This window comes from Podarcis tiliguerta, assembly GCF_965153285.1.
Source record: "Podarcis tiliguerta genome assembly, chromosome: 2".
Classification (NCBI taxonomy): Eukaryota; Metazoa; Chordata; class Lepidosauria; order Squamata; family Lacertidae; genus Podarcis; species Podarcis tiliguerta.
Genome location: NC_139535.1, coordinates 3,678,608 through 3,704,998, shown reverse-complemented (window position 1 = coordinate 3,704,998; position 26,391 = coordinate 3,678,608). Strand labels below are relative to the sequence as shown.

At 45.4% G+C, this 26,391-nt stretch overlaps 2 protein-coding genes and 1 long non-coding RNA gene across 5 annotated transcripts; 2 read left to right on the top strand and 1 right to left on the bottom strand.

Annotated features, from left to right (window-relative positions):
- Window positions 1-3,803: 3,803 nt before the first annotated feature.
- LOC310671139 lies at window positions 3,804-6,981 on the top strand. The gene is made up of 2 exons (XR_014507821.1): window positions 3,804-4,662; window positions 5,235-6,981. It is a non-coding gene; the product is annotated as an uncharacterized lncRNA (long non-coding RNA).
- Window positions 6,982-9,583: 2,602 nt separating this feature from the next.
- Window positions 9,584-15,801, top strand: LOC310670639 (vomeronasal type-2 receptor 26-like). The gene is made up of 4 exons (XM_083426265.1): window positions 9,584-9,960; window positions 10,443-11,252; window positions 12,411-12,638; window positions 15,647-15,801. Exons 1-4 carry the CDS (start codon window positions 9,799-9,801, stop codon window positions 15,779-15,781), a joined length of 1,335 nt encoding a protein of 444 aa, XP_083282391.1. The 5' UTR covers window positions 9,584-9,798; the 3' UTR covers window positions 15,782-15,801.
- A 2,428-nt stretch (window positions 15,802-18,229) lies between these two features.
- Window positions 18,230-26,390, bottom strand: LOC310670877 (uncharacterized protein). 3 transcript variants are annotated; one of them, XM_083426699.1, is made up of 4 exons: window positions 26,294-26,384; window positions 23,165-23,384; window positions 22,343-22,479; window positions 18,230-19,737 (listed from the first exon to the last, which is right to left on the bottom strand). In XM_083426699.1, the coding sequence occupies exons 3-4, from the start codon at window positions 22,374-22,376 to the stop codon at window positions 19,046-19,048; spliced, it is 726 nt and encodes a 241-aa protein (XP_083282825.1). In that variant the 5' UTR covers window positions 22,377-22,479; window positions 23,165-23,384; window positions 26,294-26,384; the 3' UTR covers window positions 18,230-19,045. The 3 variants fall into 3 exon arrangements, with proteins under 3 accessions (XP_083282825.1, XP_083282826.1, XP_083282827.1); XM_083426700.1 differs by lacking the exon at window positions 23,165-23,384 and having other exon boundaries at window positions 26,294-26,390; XM_083426701.1 differs by lacking the exon at window positions 23,165-23,384 and having other exon boundaries at window positions 26,303-26,355.
- Window position 26,391: the final 1 nt, after the last annotated feature.

Below are 26,391 nucleotides of genomic sequence, written 5' to 3'. Positions count from 1 at the left end.
CCAACAGTTCAAATACATCCTCAAGCACTGTATAAAGCCCTGCATGGCAGAGGGACCAGATTGATCAAAGGATCACCTGCACCCACATAGTCTTGCCTGCAACTTGCAATCCAGCTCCCAGGACTGTTTCAGGGTCTATCAATAAACATGACTGGACAGGTAAATGGACACAGCAGGGCCTTTTCTGTAGCGGCTTCACAACGATGGAATGCAATTGTTCAGATGAGGCTGGCCCTGCCTTTCACCTATATAAATCTCTTCCAAAAGTGTTTAATCCGTTGTTTTCTTCAAAAAACTTTTTTTGAGCCTATGAATGGGAGCAGGTAGCTCACACAAGGCTTTGCTTCATAGCAACTATTACAGCTTAGATTTAAAAAATTAAGCAGAAGACCTCCCATATAGCAAGGGTTCAGAATGATACACAGTGGTGCCTCGCAAGACGAAATTAATTCGTTCTGCGAGTTTTTTCGTTCTACGAGTTTTTTCGTCTTGCAAAGCACCGCTGCGTATTGACAGTTTCCCGTAGGAATGCATTGGCGGTTTTAAAAAAAAGGCGCAAGGTGTTTCGTCTTGCGAAGCAAGCCCATAGGGAAATCCGTCTTGCGAAGCAACTCAGAAAACGAAAAACTCTTTCGTCTTGCGAGTTTTTCATCTTCCGAGGCATTCGTCTTGCGAGGTACCACTGTATAACATGGCAAAAGCATAAATGAGAAGCTGTAGAGACATTCAGTTAAATTTGCCGATTCTGTAGATTTTCCTGTAAGGAGCTTAAGGGGGGAAAATGATTCTTTTTTTAAGCACACCAGTTCTGAAGAAACAGAAATAAATTTAACTTGTTCCAAAGCCAGCTCAACCAGTGGCCCTTTCAAAGAGGGCACGCTATTCAGGGAGGAACTGAAAGACCCGCTGGTAGAGACCAGAGACAAAAAGATGGTCCCACATAAAAGGATTGAAAGAAGGAGTCGGAAGGGGCTTTTGTTCCTCCTTTCATCCCTGCAAGGATCCTTCCACAACACAGATTCAAAGGGCTGTAAGCCCTCCTGGGAATGAGGCAAGGTATCTCAAACAGAAACAAGTGTAGCCAGAACTCCATCTTCAAGCATCCTCTTCTTTGGTGATCACTCGTAGCTGAGTCAGATTGTCTTCCATGGACACAGTTCCATGGACCTCTTCATCCTGGAGAAGAGTGACTAGTGGGGTGCCACAGGGTTCTGTCTTGGGCCCGGTCTTATTCAACATCTTTATCAACGACTTGGATGATGGACTCAAGGGCATCCTGATCAAATTTGCAGATGACACCAAACTGGGAGGGGTGGCTAACACCCCAGAAGACAGGATCACACTTCAAAACGACCTTGACAGATTAGAGAACTGGGCCAAAACAAACAAGATGAATTTTAACAGGGAGAAATGTAAAGTATTGCACTTGGGCAAAAAAAATGAGAGGCACAAATACAAGATGGGTGACACCTGGCTTGAGAGCAGTACATGTGAAAAGGATCTAGGAGTCTTGGTTGACCACAAACTTAACATGAGCCAACAGTGTGACGCGGCAGCTAAAAAAGCCAATGCAATTCTGGGCTGCATCAATAGGAGTATAGCATCTAGATCAAGGGAAGTTATAGTGCCACTGTATTCTGCTCTGGTCAGACCTCACCTGGAGTACTGTGTCCAGTTCTGGGCACCACAGTTCAAGAAGGACACTGACAAACTAGAACGTGTACAGAGGAGGGCAACCAAAATGGTCAAAGGCCTGGAAACGATGCCTTATGAGGATCGGCTAAGGGAGCTGGGCATGTTTAGCCTGGAGAAGAGGAGGTTAAGGGGTGATATGATAGCCATGTTCAAATATATAAAAGGATGTCACATAGAGGAGGGAGAAAGGTTGTTTTCTGCTGCTCCAGAGAAGCGGACACGGAGCAATGGATCCAAACTACAAGAAAGAAGATTCCACCTAAACATTAGGAAGAACTTCCTGACAGTAAGAGCTGTTCGACAGTGGAATTTGCTGCCAAGGAGTGTGGTGGAGTCTCCTTCTTTGGAGGTCTTTAAGCAGAGGCTTGACAACCATATGTCAGGAGTGCTCTGATGGTGTTTCCTGCTTGGCAGGGGGTTGGACTCGATGACCCTTGTGGTCTCTTCCAACTCTATGATTCTATGATTCTATGATTCTATGATTCAGTTTTAGGAGTGAGTCTGTAAGTGACTGTGGAGGCCAGTTCTGGATCCACAGGTCCTTCCACAGTGGGGACATAGGTTTCCGGGCAGGAGTTCTGATCTCAATGAGGGTTTGCCAAACGTGCCTTCCTCTTAGCATGTCTTCAAAGCCCATGACAACTTTGGTAAAGGCCGTTCTCCAACTGGGGTGCTCGCAGGCAAGTGTTTCCCCATTGTCGGTGTTTATACTACATTTTTTTAGATTTGCCTTGAGAGAGTCTTTAAACCTCTTTTGTTGACCGCTTTCCATTTTTAAGTTCGGAATAGAGTAGTTGCTTTGGAAGACAATAACCAGGGTCATTCATATCCTACACCAGGAAGGGGGTTTCTACATACTGAGGGTGGGGGAAATGATTCCCCAAGTTGTCCAACAGTTCAAATACATCCTCAAGCACTGTATAAAGCCCTGCATGACAGAGGGACCAGATTGATCAAAGGATCACCTGCATCCACATAGTCTTGCCTGCTACTTGCAATCCAGCTCCCAGGACTGTTTCAGGGTCTATCAATAAACATGATTGGACAGGTAAATGGACACAGCAGGGCCTTTTCTGCAGCGGCTTCACAACGATGGAATGCAATTGTTCAGATGAGGCTGGCCCTGCCTTTCACATATATAAATCTCTTCCAAAAGTGTTTAATCCATGACCAGTTCTTCAAGCAGCCTCAGGGTAGTAACTACAAGGGAGGCAAGAGGCAGCCAACAGCAACAGGCCAGAACCACAGAGTGGACTTGGCTGCTACCTTATTCTCTTTATGGTTCCAAATGTTGGGGAAATGGAGGGCTATCTGAGGTCCTAAGATCGTCAATTCGTACCTGAACCAAATGGATTCCTTGAAGACTATCCCAGAGGGTCTCAGGCCTGTAATCTGACCAAGGCGTACCTCCACATCCTAGTTCACCCAGCCCATCACATATTTCTGTGTTTTGCATACCAGGGGAGGCATTTCCTGTACAAATGCCTCCCCTGTGGATTGGCTCTAAAGCCCAGGACATTCTCAAATGTGCTGGTAGCTGTGGTGGCCCATCTAAGGAAGAAGGCCATTCACCTATTCCCCCCCCCCCCATACCTGGACAATATCATGATCCACTCAGACTTTCCAATAGGTCAAGAGCAACGTAGCAGAGACCCTAGACTATCTGCAGAGTCGCATTTTCATGGTGAGCATGGAAACAAGCCGGCTGGCCCTAGCACAGATCTGTTAGGATATTTCCGTTCCACCTTAAAAGGGAGCAGGCTTTGAGTCACAGAGTCTGCGCATTTCCTGTCTCACAGGATGTTTATGTTGTGTCTTTGCTTTCGTTTCTCTACTCTCTCTGCCGGAACTCTCAAGCAGGCAGTCACGTTTTTCTTTGTTCTGATCAACGCTGAATAAACTTGAAAATAATGCTCTCCTGTGTGCATCTTTCACTGTGCAAACTCTACTGATAGAGCGTGCAAGAGCTCTGGAATTTTGGAAGTTATTTCTGGAGCTCGTGTCGCTAATTGCTGATACTGCATGTCTACGGGAGATCGATGGACGTCCGGAGACGACGTGGAGTTCATGATGGACTTTGTCTCCCTGGCAGTATCCCAACAAGATCATAGTGCACCTGGGAGTGGTGATAGACACCAAGCAAGGCATGGTGAGTATTAACTCAGTGAGCATAGAAAGATTTGGAGGGCAGTCTGGAGGCGGGCAAAATTTGTCCCCATCTTCAGAGGGGTGGGGAGAAGACCCAGGCAACGCCTGAGCAGTCAGCTTGACATCAATACCCAGAAAAGTCCTAGAACTGATAATTCAGCAGTCTGTCAGTGAGCACTTAGAATAGGATGCTGTGTTTTCCAGTCAGCTTTGCCATCTCAGTGTAGTCTATCAACTTGGCTTGCCATTCTTCTCTGGTAGGGACTTTATCATCTTTCCAACTCTGGGCCAATAACATCCGCATGGATGTTGTTCCATACATAAAAAGTCTTTTCTGCTCCTTCAGAATATTGGTACCTGGAAAACTCGGAAACCAAGAGGATAAAAACTTTATAAAAGAGTGGGGGGAAATTACCAGTTATCTAGGAGACCACTGTAAGAAGATAGAAACGAGCAGTATTTTGACACACTTTTAGTGTAAAAAATATTATGGATAATATGGTTTGATATAATAACTGGAGCACAGACTAATATTTAGCTGTAGAATTTTCAAAACAAGACCGTGGACGGGATGGGGGGAAGTCACAAGATTCTGTATTTTTAATAAAATGTCTTTTTTTAAAAAAAGAATATTACTAACATTCAGCATGAATTTCTCAAAGCCATGCCTGGTGAATCTCATTTCTTTTTTATACAGTTACAAGCTTAGTAGATCAGGGGAATGCTGTGGACATAGTGTGTCTTGATTTCAGTAAGGCTTTTGACAGAATCCCCCATGATATTCTTGCAAGGAAGTTGGTAAAATATGGGTTGGACAAGGTACTGGTAACTCTTTTTTTTTAATAAATATTTTATTAAGTTTTACATAAAAGATGAAACAACAAAGCAGGAAAAAACAAACAACAACAAAAACAGAAAAAATACAAAATTGCACAAACACAAAACAGCAAAAAGTATCAAAGAAAAAAGACAGAAATAAAAACAATTTTATCTTCATAATATTCCTTGCATTAACTTATTTCTCCGACTTCCCCAGACCTCCCTTCCCTGTATTCCAAATCATATATTCAAACAACAAATCCCTTCCCTCTGTCTTAATTCATTTTTATCTTAGTTTTAGTATCTTAATATATCTTAATCTTCTTGTATCTTAAAATATTGGATCTTTTAATTTTTAAACTTTTTACTAATAACCTTTTACATTCAATCTGATGTCATTCTAACATTCATTAATCTTATAATATTTCTGTAAATAATCTTTAAACTTCCTCCAATCTTCTTTCACCGTCTCTTCTCCCTGGTCTCTGATTCTGCCGGTCATTTCAGCCAATTCCATGTAGTCCATTACTTTCATCTGCCATTCTTCCAGAGTGGGTAGCTCTTGTGTCAAGGTACTGGTAACTCTTAGGTGGATTTGTAGCTAATTGACTAACCGAACCCAAAATGTGCTCATCAATGGTTCCTCATCATCCTGGGGAAAAATGATAGGTGGGGTGCCACAGGGTTCTGTCCTTGGCCCTTTTCCTGTTCAATGTCTTCATAAAGGACTTGGATGAAATAATGGAGGGAATGCTCATCAGATTTCCGATGACACCAAAGTGGGAGCGGTAAATGACCTTAACTGATGGGCCCAAACTAACAAAATGAATTTCAATAGGGACTAATGTATGGTTCTACATTTAGGCAGAAATAACCAGCTTCATAAATATGAGACAGGGGACACCTCAATTTCCAGGAGTACAAGGGGAAAGGATTTAGGAGTCTTACTAGAGCACAAGCTTAACATGAGTCAACAGTGCAAAAAAATCTAATGCTATTCTAGGTTGCATCAACAGAAGTCTACTGTTCTGATCAAGGTAAGTGATTGTAACTCTAGTGTGCCTTGCTCAGACCACACCTGGAGTACTGTGTCCAGTTCTGGGCACCACAATTTAAGGAGGATGTTGACAAGCTCAAATACCTTGGGAGAGTAGGACACAAAGCAATGGGTTCAAATTACAAGGGAGGAAATTCTGACTAAGCATTAGTAAGAACTTTCTGGCAGTAAGAACTGCTTGACAGTGGAACAGACTACCTCAGAAGGCGGCAGACTCTTCACTAGAGGTTTTTAAACAGAGACTGTATGGCCACCTGCCAGGGATTATTTAGCTGAGATTCCTGTATTTCAGGGGGTTGGACTACATGAACTTTGGGGGACCGTCCAACTCTACAATTCTTATGATCAGGGAGTTATTGCAAACCTGTTTTTCTCTTCCTCTGTCCCTTGAGTCACCCAGATCATCCAGGAGATTTCAGAGGAGGTGGACCTCCTCAACCTCAATAATTATATCAAAATAATGGTGATTTGTTTACGTGCTCCAGGGATTTCCCCCCAAAATGGCCTTTGAGACCAATAACGTAAACATCAGAATTACAGGCAGGGTTGAGGTTACTTCTTGTAATAAGCCTGAAAAAAGTGGGAGGCTACTTATGGTTATCCATTGGGTTCGAAGCATCTGCTGTACTGAAATAACTTCAGTCAGGAGGCAAGTTTTGCAGGCGGAGCCAAGATGATCTTGCTGCTGCTCCTCCTACTGCTGCTGATGCCCAGCGGAGCAAATGGGATGCTGAAAGCCAAGTGTCCAGTGGAGGTCTTCAGGCAAAAGGATGCCCTGAATTATTACAGGCCTGGAGACCACCTCATTGGTGGCATCATCGCTCCGAAAATTGCTAAATTTGAACCCTATGTCCTTTCCTGGCCACCCACAACTAAGATTGGGAGGTAAGTGACCTGCCCCATCTCCTTCCTTTGTCCCTCTGTTGGGAGGGAGATTTAGAACTTGAGAGGAGCCCGCTGGATCAGGCCAATGGTCCCTCCAGTCCAGCATCTTCATCCCACGGTGGCCATGCTGCCAGGATTGGGGCACAAGAACATGCTCCCCTACTGTGATTTCCAGCAACAAGAGCGAGAAAGCCAAAATCCAGAGGACAGCTGGGAGTTTTGGGGCTGCAATGAGACCTAAGAGCAAGCAGAGAAAGAGAGCCATGTTGGATCTCTGCTTGAATCCAAGGCTGTGGCTTTGGAGTGTTAATGCTGTGAAGCCCTCCATCGTAGGCTCAGGTTCTATATTTGTGTAAATAAACCCTTTATCCTAAAGACACCACAGTCCCTGCAGTAGTTCATTCCCAAAAGGAAAGACGAACCCTGGGTAAACCCTAAAATCTCACATAGCTGAAGATTGGGGCAGCGTGCAACACTGGTATCAGAAGTGGGATTGGCGCCGTGGCTAAGCCAGCAGCTTGACAGAGCAGACCCGCTGCTGGTGGAGTGGGTGAGAAGTCTCAGTGAGGAGGAAAGCTCGACTCCCTGCAAGATAAGGGCCCTGCTGGATGAGATGAGCTACAGGGGGTTTGACGTGAGCCAGGAGCCCAGCTGCAAGGCACCTAGATGATAGGGGTGGCCAGAGAAATCCAGGGTGTGGCTGGGCAGCTGAGGGGCTTGGACAGCAAAGAGAGGGCAGACAGACAGGTGCAGAGGAGCTTCTACTGTGGAAAAAGGGGCGCAGAAGGAAAGTACCTCAGTGGAGGGCAAACAGCAGGATGGAGAAGAGCTGCTGCTGCTGCTGCTAGATCTCTTCCGGTGAGTGGGGTCAGGGGAACAGCTGACTCCTGCTGAATTGGGTGAGAGAAAACCCTTCAATGATTTCCCCCCTTGGGTGCTCCAAGATGACCTTGTGGGGTGAGGACCAGTCCCTGTACTGGGTGCAGGTCTTAAGCAAGCCCCAGCAGCCAGGGTCATCCAGGATCCCATAAGTTTGGGGTCCAAGAGCCATTGTGGAGATTATCTACCTCTATCAAAGAGACATTGGGAGTAAGCCAAGAGTGGAATTTCTGGCTAGTAACTTGGGTGGACTGGGCCAGCTGATCTTGAAGATTGTTGGGTTGAAATAAACGACAGACGAGTGACCAGTGTCATACGGGAGGCATCTCTCGAGCACGTCTCAGAGAGTCCCTTTTATTGAATATTACAGCATTGCCACGTATGTGCTTGTTGCTGATTGGTTAACACAAAGACAATGCAAGGGTTGCATATAGGCATTAATCATCAATAGATTAAAGGTTGGGAAAAGAACACAGAATTGGACAGGTATGAAAACTAGTGATTGATATAGCAAAACTTAAAAGGGCATAACCATCGCATTCATAGATGTGGTCAACCATGCATTAAGAACAGGTCAGGGTGCGATGTTTCATGAACTCAATGTTCTAGGCAGAAGCAAAACTTCCCATCAGAAGATAGTCCCCCCAGATAAAGACTTGTGGAAGTGCTTTGATTTGGAGTTTGGGGAAGGGGGTGAAGTGGACTGGCTCTGGAGCAGTAAGAGCGGGAAAGGTGAAGGCGACCACCAGTGTGCCAGAGGGACTCACTGGGACTGCGATGTGATTTTGACGCCTCTGTTCCACAACCACATGGCAGGCCAAAGGGATATTGAAGGGCTCCCAAAAGTCTGAACCTATGATTTTAGCTCCGAAATCATTGTTGATCTACTTTAACTGAGAGCCCTGTGAAATGCCAAGACAAAGAGCCATGCAGGCAACAGGGGTTTGTGCTTTTGTTTACTTACTTTCTGCAGGGATCCTTCCTGCAAGGTTTGGCCATGGTGTATGAAATGCTGTTGATTTGTGCTTTTTGCATGTTTTCGTGGGAATGGGGTGGTGGTTTTTAGGAACTGTTCAGATAACTGTGTGTGTGTGTGTGTGTGTGTGTGTGGTGTGTGTGTGTGTGAAAGCTGCTCTGTGCTGCAGGAGCACAAGAATGAGCAAGGGCTTTGGTTAACGCAGCTCAGGTACTGAGGTTTGCATCCTGGCTGAAAAATGTCAGAAACTCATCATATTTGGGCTGCCCATTGTGAGTGACTGCGTAAGCTGGTCTAGAACGCAGAACTGGGGGTAGGGAGTGTTCGCCAATGAGAAAGAGCCTGAAGAGATGGATTTGCTTGAAGCTGTTACCATACTAAAAGGTAAAGGGACCCGTCGTTGCCGACTCTGGGGTTGCGGCGCTCATTTCGCTTTATTGGCCGAGGGAGCTGGCGTACAGCTTCTGGGTCATGTGGCCAGCATGACTAAGCCGCTTCTGGCAAACCAGAGCAGCACACGGAAACGCCGTTTACCTTCCTGGTTGGCAGGAGCAGGGACCGAGCAACGGGAGCTCAGCCTGTCGCGGGGATTTGAACCGCCGACCTTCTGATCGGCAAGTCCTAGGCTCTGTGGTTTAACCCACAGCACCACCTGCGTCCCGTTACCATACTAGGTTGGGTTAAAAGTCTAATTGTGTTCTACTTCCCTGACTTATCCTTCTAGAGGGAAGCTGCATTTTGCTGTTTGATTGCACATATGGAGACAGGTTTCTGGTTCTGGGGTGGGGTAGTGTTATGAGCTTGTGGGTGCCAGATCCCTGTAATTCTTCGATTCGGCAAGTGTTAGAATTCAGTCCAGGCTCCTCTAATCCTTGGAATCAGCAAGTGTTCAAATCGAATCAAGGCTTTTAATTTTTGGAATGAAAAAACGAAGCGTAAGGAGGACAAACGAAGGGCTCTGTGGGAGACAGTAAATGGGTGGGGTCTCTCCCTCAACTCACCCATCCTCAACTCACAGATAGTGAGAAGGACAAAAGTCAGAGGGATGCTGAGAGTTTTGAGAAAGGGAGATACCACAGTTGATGCTATGTGGTAGGACTCGAACTAATGGCTTCAAGTTATCTTTGGGGCACCTGCACTGCTGGCACAGAATTCGCCTTGTGCTCTTAGAAATAAAGGGAAGGAGAATAGCTGCCTGAGACCACTCTTTGCTTGCAGCTGGAAATTGTGGCAGATCCTGTCGTTTTTGTTTGCCACCCAGGAGATCAACCAGGACCCCGGGCTCTTACCCAACGTCAGCCTGGGCTACAACATCTACGAGACCCATTTCAACAAGAGTATGACCACTGATGCCACCCTTGACCTGCTGGCTGGTGGAGAAAGCCATATTCCGAACTACAATTGCAGAGGGCAGAATAACCTGCTGGCTGTTGTTGAAGCGGCTTATTGTGAAATCTCCAAACTGATTTCAACCATGCTGAGCATCTACAAAATCCCACAGGTAGATTTGAGATGGGAGGCCAGCTGAGTAAAATTCTTATTTGTGGTCGCTTCTGGCAAGTAAAAAAAAAGGACGGCAATAGCCTTTAAAGCAATTTGGATCTGATTTGAAAAAGACCTCTTCCTTTTTCTCCCTTTTGTTATGTTAAATTCTATATAACCTGGTTGGCCACATGTACCAGTGCTGTGCTATGCTATCTATAAACCATTTCCTAACTGAGATGGATCCAAATGGTCGTTTATTCCAAATTTGTTCCCAGAGTTATTCCTCTCCAAAACCAATTAGTGTAGAAGTCTCTGTGTTCACAAAATCCCACTCTTTCCCACCTAGCAAATGAGTCTGATTTAGGTGCTGTGTGAAAGGAAGAATGAGAGAATGTGGATCCAAGCTGAGATAGAGATGAGAGTTGAACCAGTGATCCACACAGCCAAGGCTCCTTTTATGTTTTCCTGAAAATAAAACACAAATCCTTTTCTTACTAGGTCAGTGTTGGCTTCGCCACTCATGTCCTTAGCGACAAAACCCAGTTCCCTTTCATCTACACAATGGCCCCAAATGAGGAAACTCAGTACTGGGGGATTGTCAAGTTGCTCCTGCATTTCAGATGGACGTGGGTTGGCCTCTTCGCTCCGGACAACGACAACGGAGAGACTTTCATGAATGCTGTAAGGCCGCTGATGACCAGTAGTGGGATTTGCGTGGCCTTCTCGGAAAAAGTCCTTCATGGGACCCTATCCGAAATGCTGTCACAGAATGAACCACCTGCCATGTGGAGACGAGCCAATGTATTTGTTTACTATGGGGACGCTGAACACCAGTTTGGTCCCATCCTCATGATACAGCACATTCTTGGAAAGGCGTACGCAGGGGCGAAAATCTGGATCACAACAGATATCCAGGGCATCAGTTCAATCTTGTTTTCTGATACCCAGAACTTCCTGCTCATCCATGGTGCTTTGTCCTTTGTAATGAAGACCAAACAAAGGGGGGCGCACAAGCACTATCAACCAGACTTATTTGCTGCTCTGCGGTTTTGGCAGAAAGCATTCAACTGTTCGTGTTCAACGGATGAGTTGCCTGTGAGAGGCTGGACAAGATGCACGGAGAAGGAGGAACTGGAGACTCTGCTCAAAAAGGAGCCCGATGAAACTATGTCTCGTGAGAGCTACAGCATATATTACAGCATCCAAGCCTTGGCTCAGGCCTTAAACACTGCATATTCATTCAGACCCAAGTGGTCGGTGGTTGGTGGAGGAGACAAGTGGAGCCTTCAAAGGCTACAACCATGGCAGGTATTTCCATTCTCCTTTTGCTACAAATTGCAATCCATTGTCCAGTCCTGGAGTCCTGATCTAGAATTATAGTTGTGCTTAGCCTCCTCCTCCTCCTCTTCCTCTTCCTCCTCTTCCTCTTCCTCCTCCTCCTCCTCCATAAAGATGTGTATTCATATTGCCATGAATTTGTGGTGCTAGACCCACCTAAATTCCTGAGTTTAGTAGGTGTTATAATTAGGGTGCTGGAGGAGACTCTTGAGAGTCCCATGGACTGCAAGAAGATCAAACCTCTCCATTCTTAAGGAAATCAGCCCTGAGTGCTCACTGGAAGGACAGATCCTGAAGCTGAGGCTCCAAGACTTTGGCCACCTCATGAGAAGAGAAGACTCCCTGGAAAAGACCCTGATGTTGGGAAAGATAGAGGGCACAAGGAGAAGGGGACGACAGAGGACGAGATGGTTGGATAGTGTTCTGGAAGCTACCAGCATGAGTTTGAGGAAACTGCGGGAGGCAGTGGAAGACAGGAGTGCGCTCTGGTCCATGGGGTCACGAAGAGTCGGACACGACTAAACGACTAAACAACAACAACATAATGTATGGAAGTGAGAGCTGGACCATAAAGAAGGCTGATCGCTGAAGAATGCATGCTTTTGAATTAGGGTGCTGGAGGAGACTCTTGAGAGTCCTATGAACTGCAAGAAGATCAAACTGATCCATTCTGAAGGAAATCAGCCCTGCGTGCTCACTGGAAGGATAGATCCTGAAGCTGAGGCGCCAATACTTTGGCCACCTCATGAGAAGAGAAGACTCCCTGGAAAAGACCCTGATGTTGGGAAAGATTGAGGGCACAAGGAGAAGGGGACGACAAAGGACAAGATGGTTGGACAGTGTTCTCGAAGCTACTAGCATGAGTTTGACCAAACTGCGGGAGGCAGTGGAAGACAGGAGTGAGCTCTGGTACGTGGGGTCATGAAGAGTCGGACACGACTAAACGACTAAGCAACAAATAATTTTTCTTTGGCTCTTTGCTCCACATGCGTCAATCCTCCCTTTGGGTGTAATTTGCTCAAACACACACTACGCACAGGCACTATTAGGAAGTTTGCACACGATCCCACCGTTATCATATGGAGTTGTCGTGCTTTCTGAACGCTGGCGCTTTCTCTGCCGTTCCAGTTCCACACTTTCTTGAAAAAAACCCAGCCTTCAAATTCTTCCATGGGAGAGTTTTATTTTGATGAGAACGGGGAGTTGCCAGCCAACTTCAACCTCGTGAACTGGGTCCTGTTCCCCAATCAAACTCGTGCCAGAGTGAAAATTGGGAGCATCGAGGGGCAGGCATCCTCCAATGTCAAGTTTACCATCAACCCAGAAGCCATCGTGTGGCCGTTGCAGTTTAACAAGGTATTTAAAAAAAAAAAGATTTTCAGTTTTATGCATTTCAATAATTTTACTATTGTCTTAACATTTCGAAACTTGACTTCCTTTCCTCTCTTTCTGCTGTTCCTTAAATCTATTTTTTTATATTTTCTGCATATTCCAAATTAACTTAATTTGCTCATTTATTCATCGACTGTAAATATAAACTCGTATAAAACTGCAGGTTATTACAACAATCCCGCCTATGTTCTTATCTATTTACTGTTTATTAAATAAGCCATTTCCATTCTTTTATTAAAAGTTTGTTATCTTGTTTGTTTTTTTCTGGCAAGTTTCGCCATTTCTGCATATTCCGTAAGTTTTTGTATCCATTCTTCTTTCGCTGGGACTTCTTCTTTCCATTTTTGGGCAAGTAACATTCTTGCTGCTGTAGTCGCATAAATGAGCATAAGTGAGCTCCCGTTGCTCTGTCCCAGCTCCTGCCAACCTAGCAGTTCAAAAGCATGCCGGTGCAAGTAGATAAATAGGTACCGTTGTGGTGGAAAGGTAAATGGCGTTTCCATGTGCTCTGCGGCTTCCGTCCTGTTGTGCCAGAAGCAGTTTAGTCATGCTGGCCACAAGACCCGGAAAGCTGTCTGTGGACAAACGCCGGCTCCCTCGGCCTGTAAAGCAAGATGAGTGCCACAACGCATCGTTGACTTTGACTGGACTTAACTGTCCAGGGGTCCTTTACCTTTACCTTTTACCTTATGGGTGTTTTTTGTTCAGGACCTTCTGCTGATATGTTTGATTTCGGCTGATCATCTGTGCGTTTCTAGGTTGATTTTTCACAGTTACTGTTTGTTATTACTGTTATTCTAGAATTGAAATTTTGCTTATTTTTGCGATCATTTTTGGTTTCTTTCAGACTTGCACTCCGCTTTCGGTATTACAGTCGTTTCAGGTTGTGCAGTTTTGGGTTGCACACCGCACTGGGTTACTTCTGGGTTTCAGCGCATGCGCAGAAGCGCTAAATTATGCTTTGCGCATGCGCAGAAGTGCCAAATTGCGACCCGCGCATGCGCAGACGTGATGCTGTGGGTTGTGAATGTGCTTCCTGCATGGATCACATTCACAACCTGAGCGTCCACTGTATACACAAACACAGAGTTGCGCCCAATATCAGGAGGGCTGTGTGTGATGTCATGCACATTGCCCATGACGTCTGTTGCATTGGGAGAGGCCTCCCATACCCTCCAACATTTATCCGATGAGAATCGGGACGTCCCATTCCATAATGATAATTTTACTATTTATACCCCACACATCTGACTGGGTTGCCCCAGCCACTCTGGGCAGCTTCCAACATATGTAAAAACATAGTAAAAAATTAAACATTTTTTTTTAAAAACTTCCCTATGCAGGATTACCTTCAGATGGCTTGGGGGTCTGATAACTCCATACCCACCAACCTTTCCCCGATGAAAATAGGGACGTCCTAAGAAAAAGCAGGACATTCCAGGATCAAATTAGAAGCCGGGACCTGGAGTACTGTGTCCAGTTCTGGGCACCACAGTTCAAGAAGGACACTGACAAACTGGAACGTGTCCAGAGGGGGGCAACCAAAATGGTCAAAGGCCTGGAAACGATGCCTTATGAGGAACGGCTAAGGGAGCTGGGCATGTTTAGCCTGGAGAAGAGGAGGTTAAGGGGTGATATGATAGCCATGTTCAAATATATAAAAGGATGTCACATAGAGGAGGGAGAAAGGTTGTTTTCTGCTGCTCCAGAGAAGCGGACACGGAGCAATGGATCCAAACTACAAGAAAGAAGATTCCACCTAAACATTAGGAAGAACTTCCTGACAGTAAGAGCTGTTCGACAGTGGAATTTGCTGCCAAGGAGTGTGGTGGAGTCTCCTTCCTTGGAGGTCTTTAAGCAGAGACTTGACAACCATATGTCAGGAGTGCTCTGATGGTGTTTCCTACTTGGCAGGGGGTTGGACTCGATGGCCCTTGTGGTCTCTTCCAACTCTATGATTCTATGATTCTATGATTCTCTAAATTAGGGACGTCCCTAGAAAATAGGGTGACTTGGTGGGTCTGGCATCTTTCTGATGTGACGTTGGCATGCGTGGCTGTGCTTGTCAGCCCGGGGCGTCTTCCTGCCTGGCCGTGCCGCATCAGGACAACCTGCGGACAGGCCTCCTCTGCACCTTCAAGATTAGAGGCGCAGAGCCCCACCCCAGAAGACATTGGGGAGGGCCCTGTAGAGGCCTCAGCCCCATAGAGTTGGCACGCCTGGTATTATGTAGAGTTAGGAGGGATATGGATGCTGAAACAAATGAACACATCAAATAGGTTCCGCTGCCATGCGGTTTTGGATCAAAAGTAGTAATAATAATAATAATAATAATAATAATAATAAATTTATTTATTTATTTATACCCTGCCCATCTGGCTGGGTTTCCCCAGCCACTCTGGGCGGCTTCCAATCGAATATTAAAAACAATACAGTGGTACCTCGTATTACAGACGCTTCAGATTACAGACGCCGCTAACCCAGAAATAGTGCCTCAGGTTAAGGACTTTGCTTCAGGATGAGAACAGAAATCATGTGGTGGCAGCGGAAGGCCTCATTAGCTAAAGTGGTACCTCAGGTTAAGAACAGTTTCAGGTTAAGAATGGACCTCCGGAACGAATTAAGTTCTTAACCCGAGGTACCACTGTACAGCGTCAGACATTAAAAACTTCCCTAAACAGGGCCGCCTTCGGTTGTATTTTAGAAGTAAAATAGTTGTTTATTACTTTGACATCTGCTGGGAGGGTGCCACTACCGAGAAGGCCCTCTGCCTGGTTCCCTGTAACCTCACTTCTCGCAGCGAGGGAACCGCCAGAAGGCCCTCAGCGTTGGACCTCAGTGTCCAGGCTGAAGGATGCGGGTGGAGACGCTCCTTCAGGTATACACGTTTTTAAACCACATTAACAAATCCTATGGACACAAATACTCCTTAGGCTTCCCGCTTAACGCTCCTTTTCTCTCTCTCTCTTTAGACTGTGCCCATTTCCAGGTGCACTCAAAGCTGCTACCCTGGGTTTGCCAAGGAGATCCAGGAAGGGCAGCTGGTTTGCTGTTACGCTTGTGTTCAGTGTACAGAGGGGACCATCTCCACTCAGGAAGGTGGGTGACTCTTAAGAAGAAGAGTCTGTGTGGTGTAGTGGTTAGAATGTTGGATTCGAACTGTGGGCTGTTCACTGCCTCTCTTCCTAACCTACCTTACATACAGGGTTGTTGTGGGGATTAAACGAGGAGGGGAAGAACCCATGTAATGCCACCTTAACCACTACACCACACTGCCTCTCTGCATGTAAGCTTCTGTATGCAAAGCACGACCTCTTCTGATGAACTTTTTCCTCTCTCCATCCCTACTATAGATTCCTCTCTCCATCCCTACTATACTAGCCTCTCCCATATTTCCCCTAATATATTGAAATATGGACAGTTATAGGTATGAATGATACTAACACCATTCTCTTTCTCAGATGCAAACCATTGCACCAGATGCCCAGAAGATCAGCATCCAAACGAGGCCAGAGACAAATGTGTCCCCAAGATTATTACCTTCCTCGCTTATGAAGAACCCTTGGGAATCCTCCTGGCTTCCTTTGCCCTCTTCTTGTCTTTAACCACATGCTTTGTGTTAGGACTTTTCATAAGATTCCTGAAAACTCCAATAGTCAAAGCCAACAACCGCGATCTCTCTTACATTCTCCTCCTCTCTCTTCTGTTCTCCTTTTTGTGCTCCTTCCTGTTCATCGGCCGGCCAGGGAAAGTGACCTGCCTTCTCCAACGAACATCATTCAGCATCATCTTCTCAGTTGCCGTCTCTTCCGTCTTGGCAAAAACTATCACTGTGGTGCTGGCCTTCCTGGTCACAAAGCCAGGGAACAGGGTGAGCAGATGGCTAGGGAGGAATCTGGCCACCTCTATTGTCCTTTCCTGCTCCAGTGTCCAAGTTCTCCTCTGCACTGCCTGGTTGTTGATCTCCCCACCGTTCCCAGAGTTTAATATGCATGTTGATCCTGCAGAAATCATCCTGCAATGCAATGAAGGGTCTGTGGCCATGTTTTATGCTGCCCTTGGCTACATGGGCTTCCTGGCTGCCATCTGCTTCACAGTGGCTTTCCTGGCCAAGAAGCTACCTGGGGCCTTCAATGAGGCCAAGCTGATCACTTTCAGCATGCTGGTCTTCTGCAGTGTTTGGGTGTCCTTTGTGCCCACCTACCTGAGCACCAAGGGGAAATACATGGTAGCTGTGCAGGTCTTCTCTATGTTGGCCTCCAGTGCTGGGCTTCTGGGCTGCATCTTCATCCCCAAATGCTACATTCTTGTACTGAGGCCTGATCTGAATACAAAGGAACACCTCTCAACAAAAACTAAAGATGGCACTGTGGGAAATGCAGTCTCATATAACTAGCATGAGTAGCTCTAGTTAATGCATGAAGGGGTTAAGAGCATAGAGTAAGTCGTTGTTCTTAGACTTGACCAGGTCACACCTCCTCACTTCTGGTGACGGACAGTTTAGGAAAGTTCTTTTGTTCACCTTCTTTCCGCTGTTCATCCTCTTTCAGAGAGCCAGTGTGGTGTAGTGGTTAAGAGCGGTAGACTCGTAATCTGGTGAACCGGGTTCGCGTCTCCGCTCCTCCACATGCAGCTGCTGGGTGACCTTGGGCTAGTCACACTTCTCTGAAGTATCTCAGCCCCACTCACCTCACAGAGTGTTTGTTGTGGGGGAGGAAGGGAAAGGAGAATGTTAGACGCTTTGAGACTCCTTCGGGTAGTGATAAAGTGGAATATCAAATCCAAACTCTTCTTCTTTCACCATGTGAACTTACAACCAAGAAGCATGTATGAGCTTCTCCCTCCAAGCTCATTCCATGTGTTCAGAAACATTTTTTACCAAGTTCTGTAACTAAGTCTTTCCACCTGTGTTTTCCTTGCTGCTGCATGAAAAAGCACGTGAATCTGATCTTTGAAGTTTGTAAGTAATTTTTCAACAAAACTTACCAAACTGTGTGCTACAGGGGTAGAAAGGGGAAGTTGATGTAAGCGACTCACTGGGATATTTAAAAGGTCTAACAGCCTTTATTCTCACACTACACTTTGCTTCGTGTTTTGTTTTTTAAAACCTCTGCTGAGGCTCTCTCTTCCTGGAGAGTATTCTGCCCCACATTTGGATCTAGGAATCCAGCAATATTAAAAAAATTCCTCTTAAAGAACCCTGTGTGTGATCTGTGTGCTTCTGTGCATGACATCCATTTCACTGACCCCCAAGTCAGCAAAGGGCACAAAATTGTGAATCAGGCCATTGGCATGTCTGGCCCAGGACGGTCCATTCTGGCAAGCAGTGACTCCCCAAATGTCCTGCCTCTTTTCCCCAAAACCCCTCTGCTTCCTGGAGAAGCCAGACTTGCTATCTGACCGCTAGCAAAACCTGGTTCTCATTCCCCTCCTGCCTCACTACCAGATGTTAGCGTGGTCCTCAATTTGCCCCAGAGGAGCAAGAAAGTTGCAGCTAGATATGACCGGAGGCTGAAGCCTATTTTGATCATTTATTTTAAAATGCAGGAGCTGAAGACAGTGAACTCATTTTAATTTATTGAAGAGGAAGGCATAATCCGCAGAGAATTTGAAAAGAAAATCAAAATCACTTTATACATAAATAACATTGGGATTTATTGATTTGTATGGGAAAATAAATTGTGAAGCTATATGAAAATATCTGGCAAGGACTCAATTATATACAAAGATTAAAAGTAAGTAAAATACTTTCCCATTGCTAAATCCTTGATTGGCTTCCACAAACCCTTTAGTTAAAGCTTCCTACATTTCTGGCTGTCCTAACTGTCCTAACTTCCAGGTATTCTATTTCCTGCATTTGTTTATTGAAGCTTTCAAAGAACTCTTTAAGGTTACTGAGAGGGGACTTACTTGTTCTCACTATCCCTCCTTTCCCTGAGCACATTGGCTCCTGCCCGCAGATCTCTCCCCTCCTTCAAGTGACACCCTAAAACCCACTCTAACATCACCACTCAAATTGCCTTGTGTGAGTTATTGGAAATTCAGTAGGTAGTCCACTGTTAACTGAAGCTCTTTCCAAGCTCCGTGCGTTAATTGAGCTTTTCTATTAAGCGGCAATTAAATGTGAACTTACCACTTCACATTAAAGCTCTTTCCACATTGCATCCATTTAAACCTCTCTGATGTTTGTGCCGCTCTAGGGTTGCCATATTTCAAACAGTGAAAATCTGAACAGAAAAGTTGTTGAGATTTTTTTGGGCAATGTTGTTGAGCTTTCCTTTTTCCTTTTTGGCCAAAGTTTTTGGCAAAATCGCACCAAAAAAAAGGGCGTTGTTGAGCTTTTATGGAGGCTGTATCCAGAACGGCCTCTCTCATATATGGGTTCTTCGATGTACAGTAAGGTTACTGTGAGACCGGAAGCGCTTTCCACACTCCCTGCATTTAAGTGGTTTCTCCCCTGTGTGTATTCTTTCATGCACAATACAAGTCCTGTTCTCACTGAAGCTCTTTCCACACTCCTTGCATTTAAATGGTTTCTCCCCTGTGTGTGTTCTTTGATGCAAAGAAAGCCTATTGCTAACGCTGAAGCTCTTTCCACATTCCATGCATTTGAATGGTTTCTCCCCTGTGTGTGTTCTCTGATGTGTACTAAGGCTACTGCTCTGACTGAAGCTCTTTCCGCACTCCTTGCATTTAAAGGGCTTCTCCCCTGTGTGGGTTCTTCGATGCAAAGTAAGGCTATAGCTCCTACTGAAGCTCTTTCCACACTTCATGCATTTAAATGCCTTTGCCCCTGTGTGGGTTCTGCTACATGTCTTTAATGTTGATTTATAGCTATTTCTCCCTGCGATGTTTCCTTTGGGATCTTTTTGTAGGATCAGCAATTCACAGACATCAGTACCCTGAGAACCTGCAGATTTCTTCTTCCCATTCTTTGATTGTTTTCCTTCATCCCTTTTTTGTCCTCTTAGCTTCCCAAACATTTCTCTTCCTGCTTCACGCACAGATGTTTCCAACGACACCACAGCTGGCACTCTATAATTCCCAGTGTTCTGCTCATCATCTGGTAGAGGGGAGGGAGAAGAAAATCATGAACTCAATGTATATTAAGTCAAGTTCAGGGGCACTTTGGATGCCTAGTGAGCTATTTTAATTTAGGGTATACCTTACCACATTGAAGGGAAACGTTGAACATGGAAGCCATCCCTCCTCTTTTTAACAAAAGCCCATCAGGATCCCCACAGTAGTCTACCCTGCTAGCAGAACATAAAAGCAGGAGACGACTTCTTCTGCTCCCTTGATTCCAGAGCTTAGCACATAGTCATCATAACTAATAGCCATTAAGATCTTACATGATTTTGTCCAATTTATTTTATAAACTCCTGAAGATGTCAACCAGAACTACAGTGGTACCTTGGTTCTCAAACGCCTTGGAACCCAAACACTGCAAACCCGGAAGTGTGTGTCCTGGTTTGCGAACTTTTTTCAGAAGCTGAACGTGCTCCGTTTTGAGTGTTATGCTTCCGATTTGAGTGTTATGCTTCCGATTTGAGTGCCACGCCTGTTTTGAGTGTTACGTTGAGGTCTGTCTGTCTTTGCTATTTATTTTGTGTTTTTGCGGTTCTTTTTTGTTTTGTTTTTGTGACTGTGTGGAACCCAGTTCAGCTACTGATCGATTGATTGATTGATTGAGTGTGTGACTGCAGTACACTGTTTATTGCTTTCATTTTATGGATCAATGGTCTTGTTAGATAGCAAAATTCATGTTAAATTGCTGTTTTTTTTTTATAATATTTTTTATTCTTTTTAGCATACAATTTTTTTTAAGGCATACCACACAAATTATTAAACATATGTCCTTGTTTGGACTTCCTTCAGCATCTCTGATAGCCTTCCATCTTGATTATTTCTCCTGCAATTCTTAACTTAATATTGCCTTTACCTTTTCTAACAAATCATTTCTCCCTTTCCATTTTTACAATATTTCTTAAATTACTCCTCACAGAACTTCTTGTAGTCCTACAAACATAATCTGATCATCACAAATACTTTTCAGATACTCAGTAAATTTAGTCCAGTCTTCGGTAAACCTCTGGTCCCGCCGGTCTCGGATTCTTCCTGTTAGTTTGTCTAATTCTGCATAGTCCATCAATTTCATCCTCCATTCTTCTAATGTTGGTAGTTAAATTGCTGTTTTAGGGGTTGTTTTTAATAGTCTGGAACAGATTAATCCATTTTGCATTACTTTCTATGGGAAAGCACGCCTTGGTTTTGGAACGCTTTGGTTTTGGAACAGAATTCCGGAACGGATTAAGTTTGAGAACTACGGTACCACTGTACTTGCATTCAGATCTTACATGAATTTGTCCATTCTCTTTTATAAACCCTTGAAGATGTCAACCAGGAGAACTTGCATCCTGATGGGTCAAATCCCACCCACCCCTTGCCCCAGATGATTTTACACAGGAATGGACAAACTCTTACTACTCCCAGACCAAAAGGAGCTCCACAACACAGCCAAGCATTTATCTGCTGCACTTTCTGCTTCTTTGGGGTTTTCTGAACAGTAATTCAAGGCTGATTCTTTGAAGGAAACAGACAAGCCTGGCTACTTTTGACCACAAAATATTCAGCAACTTCAGACTGAGTCATTTCTGTGACCTCAAGGATAATGAGTAGAGTTGTTCTGATTTTGTAACTTCTGCACCAGAGAAAAAGGAGACAGCTGTGTGATCCCAAGGAGGTTCAGCCTTTTACTTGTAAATATGAGCCCACTCACGGATATGGAGCTTGGCTTGAACCATCTCCTGGGGGTTATACTGCAGAACTTACAGTGGGGGGGGGGGAAGTATTTGCTAAATTTGCCCGTTTGCTCTCTGACGAAGAACCGACCAGTCCATAATTTTAATGGTAGGTTTACTGTAGCTGTGAGAGACAAAATAACAACAGGAAAAACCCCAGAAACCCAGAAGACAAAAGTCAGAGATTGGTGTGCATTATAATGAGTGAAATAAGTATTTGATCCCTTTGCAAAAGACGACTTAGTACTTGGTGGCAAAACCCTTGTTGGCAATTGCAGAGGTCGGACGTTTCTTGTAGGTGGCCACCAGGTTTGTACACATCTCAGGAGGTATTTTGTTCCACTCCTCTTTGCAGATCCTCTCCAAGTCAATAAGATAATTATATTATAATTATATTATAATTCTATACAGTGGTACCTCGGGTTAAGAACTTAATTCGTTCCGGAGGTCCGTTCTTAACCTGAAACTGTTCTTAACCTGAAGCACCACTTCAGCTAATGGGACCTCCCACTGCCACCGCACGATTTCTGTTCTCATCCTGAAGCAAAGTTCTTAACCCAAGGTACTATTTCTGGGTTAGCGGAGTTTGTAACCTGAAGCGTCTGTAACCTGAAGCGTATGTAACCCAAGGTACCACTGTATAGCTTAACTCACTGCATTTTTACTTCAATCCTGCTAATTATAAATGTCTACGATCAGTTTTCATATATTCAATAAAACATTCCCATTCCAAATGGAACCCAACAGTATACACGATTTCACATATATGTGTGGTACCAGGGAATATAAACCGCATAGAAGTGGGGAGTCACCTACACTAAATTTATACCTTTGACATTTACCAGTCAAATACCAGTATGTCATTACCAAGAGAGGCAACGGCCTTATAATTTTCCTCCATGACTTCCCTGTGCAGAGCTCTTTGGCTGGGATCCAGCAGGGCCCACTGTGAAAAACACAGCCACCTCCTCAAAGGTCAAGAGAACCTGGACGGTCGACAGATCCTGGAAGAAGAAGAAAACAATTTATCCAAAATGTGTGATTCTCCCAATTTGAAAGTGGAATAGCAGGGTAGCCATATGTGTGGTTTCATTTATTAGGTGATTTTGACATCTTGCAAGGCCAAATGCAAAACAAGTACAGTGGTGCCTCGCAAGACGAAATTAATTCGTTCCGCGAGTTCTTTCATTGAGTGAGTTTTTTCGTCTTGCGAAGCACCACTGCAGTTAAACACTAACAACGGCGGGGAGGGGCGGGGAGAAGCAGGGCAGCTGCCGCAGCCGGTAACTCGGACTCACCCGCGCCTTGTGGCCACCGCACGACGCGGCTGCTGGAGGGCGGCGGGGCTCAGGAGCGCGACTCCGGTTGCAACGCTGGCTGCTGGAGGCAGTGGCTCTCTCAGAGGAGCGTGCGAGGGCGGTGGGCAGTGGCGCGAGGCAGCCGGAAGGTGGGAGGGAGCCGGAGGAGTTGTCAGCCGGAAGGTGGGAGGGAGCCGGAGGAGCGGGAAAGCGAGCGTGTGTGCATGCAGTGACCATCGCCATGACAGGAGAGGCAGGGCAGTTTCGTCTAGCGAAGCAAGCACTTAGGAAAATCTGTCTTGCGAATCACCTCAGAAAACGAAAAACCCTTTCGTCTAGCGAGTTTTTCGTCTTCCGAGGCATTCGTCTTGCGGGGTACCACTGTAATCACCTAACAGAGAGGGAGGGATGCAGACTGATTCTCCACCTCTTTCTTGAGGCAGATTCCTGGCAGGTGTTTCTACTCCACCCAAGAGAAGAGAAGACCTAGGTATTGCCTCTGAGGCCATTGTGCCAGCTTCGGAACAAGGAAATGTAATCTCAGCTACATCTAGGGTTCTCACAATGAACTTGAAAGCAGGGGTAGCTCTCAAGCGGGGTCACTGCACTGCCTGCAGAGGACAGAAAGGGCATGGGAAGAATTCGTTCAGCTTGGGGTTCCAGGAGCTTAAATATCAAAACCTCAATCTCAATCTTTGGGGTAACTGCTTTAAATAAATAGATGGCATGTGACTTCAGGGTGGTTGGCCTCAATTAACACCTACGACCTAAATCTCTTTCATACCCCTCCCCTGTTTATTCTAGGCTAGGCATGTCCAACTCCCAAGAGACTAAATAAAATAAATTAAATTTTAAAATTCCTTCCAGTAGAGACCAACTAAGTTAGTTACAGTGGTACCTTGGGTTACACATGCTTCAGGTTACATACGCTTCAGGTTACAGACTCCGCTAACCCAGAAATAGTGCTTCAGGTTAAGAACTTTGCTTCAGGATGAGAACAGAAATCATGCTCCGACGGCGCGGCGGCAGCAGGAGGCCCCATTAGCTAAAGTGGTGCTTCAGGTTAAGAACAGTTTCAGGTTAAGTACAGACCTCTGGAACGAATTAAGTACTTAACCCGAGGTACCACTGTATTATGGGACGTGGGTGGCGCTGTGGGTTAAACCACAGAGCCTAGGACTTGCCGATCAGAAGGTCGGCGGTTCGAATCCCCGCGACGGGGTGAGCTCCCGTTGCTCAGTCCCTGCTCCTGCCTACCTAGCAGTTCAAAAGCACGTCAAAGTGTAAGTAGATAAATAGGTACCGCTCCAGCGGGAAGGTAAACGGCGTTTCCGTGCGCTGCTCTGGTTCGCTAGAAGTGGCTTAGTCATGCTGGCCACATCACCCGGAAGTTGTACGCTGGCTCCCTCGGCCAATAAACCCCAGAGTTGGTCACGACTGGACCTAATGGTCAGAGAAGAAGAAGAAGAAGAGTTTGGATTTGATATCCCGCCTTTCACTCCCTTTAAGGAGTCTCAAAGCGGCTAACATTCTCCTTTCCCTTCCTCCCCCACAACAAACACTCTGTGAGGTGAGTGGGGCTGAGAGACTTTAAAGAAGTGTGACTGGCCCAAGGTCACCCAGCAGCTGCATGTGGAGGAACGGAGACACGAACCCGGTTCCCCAGATTAGGAGTCTACCGCTCTTAACCACTACACCACACTGGCTCTCTTTAATGGTCCTCTTTAATGGTCAGAGGTTACCTTTAAGTTAGTTATTGGTATGAGCTTTTGTGTGCATGCACACTTCTTCAGATAATATCAGAGACTGTGATTGACCAGAGTTGTTGGGCTTTTTTTAGGGAGCCAGAGTTGTTGAACTTTATTTTACTTTATGCTTAGAGATTGCTAAGGGTCCTAAGATTGACCAGGGACGGCCCACGATCAAACAGTAGTTCTAGACTGTCCTGCATTCTTGGGAAGGTCCTTTCTTCTTCGCCAACGCAGCAAAGTCCAACCATCTCAATTCCCCTTCCATCTCATCTCCACTTCCTGCTTCCACAAAGCCTTTCCTTCTCCTCCAGCTTGTCAACAATTTAAGGCTTTGTAAGTGATCCCTTTTTGTCAAGTCTAGGACATAACTTTAAAAAATATGGGAGGCAATCTATTGTCCTCCCCACATTGTCCTTGTGCTCTACCCAAATCCGCTCTGGGGGATCTGGAAAACAGTGTACCAGAGGCAGGGGAGGAGAGACTGCCCCTTCCCAGTGTTCGAAATTAACCAGGTGCCAGGCACACTTTGCACCTGGCTTTCAACCACTTGCGACCAAGTGGAGATACCAGGTGCCATCCTGGCACCAAGGATGGCACAAAGTGAAGATGCTGGTGGCAAGATGGCACCTGACGTCTCCACCATCTGGGAATCATTGAATCTGGACTGTTTTCACACACAAACACCCCATCTTGTAGAATTCTATCAGTTAGATTGGTCACAACCAGGGCCAGGGCCTTTTCAGTACTGGCCCCGACTTGGTAGAATGCTCTGTCACTAGAGACTAGGGCCCTGCGGGACTTGACATCTTTCCGCAGGGCCTGCAAGACGGAGCTGTTCCGCCTGGTCTTTGGTTTGGACTCAGTCTGACCCTTATGTTTTCCCTCCCCTTATGGTTTTGATCTATGGGCTACTTTTTAAATGAGTCTGCATTTTAAATTGCATTTTAACCTGTACAGTGGTACCTCGGGTTACATACGCTTCAGGTTACAGACGCTTCAGGTTACAGACTCCACTAACCCAGAAATAGTACCTCAGGTTAAGAACTTTGCTTCAGGATGAGAACAGAAATCGTGCAGGGGTGGTGCGGTGGCAGCAGGAGGCCCCATTAGCTAAAGTGGTGCTTCAGGTTAAGAACAGTTTCAGGTTAAGAACAGACCTCCGGAACGAATTAAGTTCTTAACCCAAGGTACCATTGTATTTTAAATTGGTTTTTTCCCCCATTATGATTTTACTGTAATTTTACTGGTGTTAGCTGCCCTCTGGCCGGGGAGGGCAGGGTATAAATAATAATAATAATAATAATAATAATAATAATAATAATAATAATAATATCTTATCTGCAGAACCAAAATGAATTTCTGGAGCCAAATTGCTTTTTCAGTGCAGCCTGAGCAGCAGCAGGAGCCATTAAGAAAAAGTGGTAGGATAGAGGGAAAGGATTTGCTGAATAAATAAATTGAACTGGAATACAAAGAGGGGAGGTGTGGGGAGGTCCGGGAAGTAAGCAAATGCAGGATATATTATGAAAATGGAATTGTTTTTAATTGTTTTTTTTATCATTTTTGTTTTTCTTATGTGAAAATCTTAATAAAATATTATAAAAAAATAAAAATAAAAAGTGGTTGGAATAGGTCAATACTGTATATATGTGGTTCCAGCATCCTATTTAGGACCAGGAAGGGGGGGGACTTTCCCCTCTCAATCCTGCCCCCCCCCCCAGCAAATCTTTCTCCCTCTGCTTTGCACACCCGCCCCGCCCTGCAGTCACCTCTTTGACCTCTGCCCGGTCCAGCCTCCTCCTCTCCTTGGCTATTGCCTATCTCTTCCGGGGGACATGGAGGAAATGCCACCCTCCCTGACTTTGAC

Bases quoted from the DNA above. Each gene is read 5' to 3' on its own strand.
- LOC310670639 (XM_083426265.1), top strand. From the start codon at position 9,799: ATGACCACTGATGCCACCCTTGACCTGCTGGCTGGTGGAGAAAGCCAT. The intron at 9,961-10,442 runs GTAGATTTGAGA...TTTTCTTACTAG, and splicing joins GCATCTACAAAATCCCACAG to GTCAGTGTTGGCTTCGCCAC. The intron at 11,253-12,410 runs GTATTTCCATTC...CTGCCGTTCCAG, and splicing joins AAAGGCTACAACCATGGCAG to TTCCACACTTTCTTGAAAAA.
- LOC310670877 (XM_083426700.1), bottom strand. From the start codon at position 22,376: ATGGAGGAAAATTATAAGGCCGTTGCCTCTCTTG. The intron at 19,738-22,342 runs GTAATGACATAC...CCCCTCTACCAG, and splicing joins TAAGGCCGTTGCCTCTCTTG to ATGATGAGCAGAACACTGGG.